At 50.8% G+C, this 1361-nt stretch overlaps 1 protein-coding gene across 1 annotated transcript; it reads left to right on the forward strand.

Annotated features, from left to right (window-relative positions):
* Positions 1-5: 5 nt before the first annotated feature.
* LOC104915422 (cathepsin B-like) lies at positions 6-664 on the forward strand (the record flags this gene model as incomplete). The annotated part of the gene is made up of 2 exons (XM_019610752.1): positions 6-327; positions 416-664. Coding segments are annotated over 2 exons (420 nt in total), but the record flags the coding sequence as incomplete, so codon positions are not given.
* Positions 665-1361: the final 697 nt, after the last annotated feature.

The raw sequence follows: 1361 nt of genomic DNA on the forward strand, positions 1-1361 counted from the left end.
GGGATGGGGCACCACCACCTCTCAGGACAACTTGTGGCAGTGCTTCCAGACTTTCCTTTATTCCATTTTTAGCTTTTTGTTTGAGTGCATTTAACAAAAAGACCCCACTTTCTCATCAGGTCTCTGGGGTTCTATATAGAATCTCCTGGAATCCATTGGTGCTGTACAGCGGAAGGCCATTGACGTGTTGCCTTGCAGGGGTGTACCAGCACGTGTCAGGGGAGCAGGTTGGAGGCCACGCCATCAGGATCCTGGGCTGGGGCGTCGAGAATGGGACCCCGTACTGGTTGGCTGCCAACTCCTGGAACACCGACTGGGGAGATAACGGTGAGGAGCACAGAGCTGTTGGTGCTGAAGGGTCTCCTTGGGCGTTTGGTGCAGAGGGAGGTGACTTCTTTCCGTGGTGTCCTTCCAGGCTTCTTCAAAATCCTCCGAGGAGAGGACCACTGTGGCATTGAGTCTGAGATCGTGGCTGGCGTCCCCAGAACGGAGCAATACTGGACAAGGGTGTAACCACCCTCCTGCATCACTGCTGATGAGTTGATCACACCACAAATAATCCCAAGTCCCTGAAGCTTTTAACTGATAGCGGGTTGGGCGCAGAGCCCCCACTCTTAAGAGACTATAGTTGAGGTTCCTTTAATTAAAGCTTTTTATCTTTTTATTTCGTTCTGGTTTTAGTTGTACGGTGGAGCTGGAAGAGGTGGCAGGTTTTGTATTGCTGCGAGCTGCTGTCTGCAAGCCCTCTGCTCCTGGTAGATCGCAGCTGGAGGGCATTCCCTGCTCAGAGGACTGCTGGAGGGCTCTCTGACCCCATGTGCTGTGGTCTTTGGGTAGCCTGAAACCCTTCCAGCCCGATGTATTACTGGGAGGATGGGAATCATTGTGCTGGAAACAGGGACTTAGCGGGGCAGCAGAGATGGGAAATGCAGGTTGTGTTCATGCATGGCTTGTGCACTTGTGGTTGGGCTGGTCCGGCTGCTGTTGGCACCCAAAAGGAGCAGGGTGTGCAAGAGAGCCTGTGCCTTGCTGGGTGGGTTAGGGCTTTGTAATGACAAGAAACTGAAGAACCTGACGTGGGGCTGGCTCTGGCTGGAGGTGCATAGAGCCCCTCCTACCTGTAAAAGTCATTCGTGCGCTGCTCTCTCTGCTCCATTATTTTGGCTGCTTTTTAAACCACTCATTTTCTTTTTTAACTCTTTTTTTAAAGAATAGCTTGAAATCATTTTTCCTTCCCTAGCATTGTATTGACATAGTGATGGGAGGAAGCTTTGAGCATGGAGCTGATAAATTTATGTAGATCATTCTCCTGCCATACCACCAACACCCATCTCTGACGTCATGGGCAAACATAATACAAC

Source organism: Meleagris gallopavo, assembly GCF_000146605.3.
Source record: "Meleagris gallopavo isolate NT-WF06-2002-E0010 breed Aviagen turkey brand Nicholas breeding stock chromosome 2 unlocalized genomic scaffold, Turkey_5.1 Chr2_random_7180001926818, whole genome shotgun sequence".
NCBI classification, from domain to species: domain Eukaryota; kingdom Metazoa; phylum Chordata; class Aves; order Galliformes; family Phasianidae; genus Meleagris; species Meleagris gallopavo.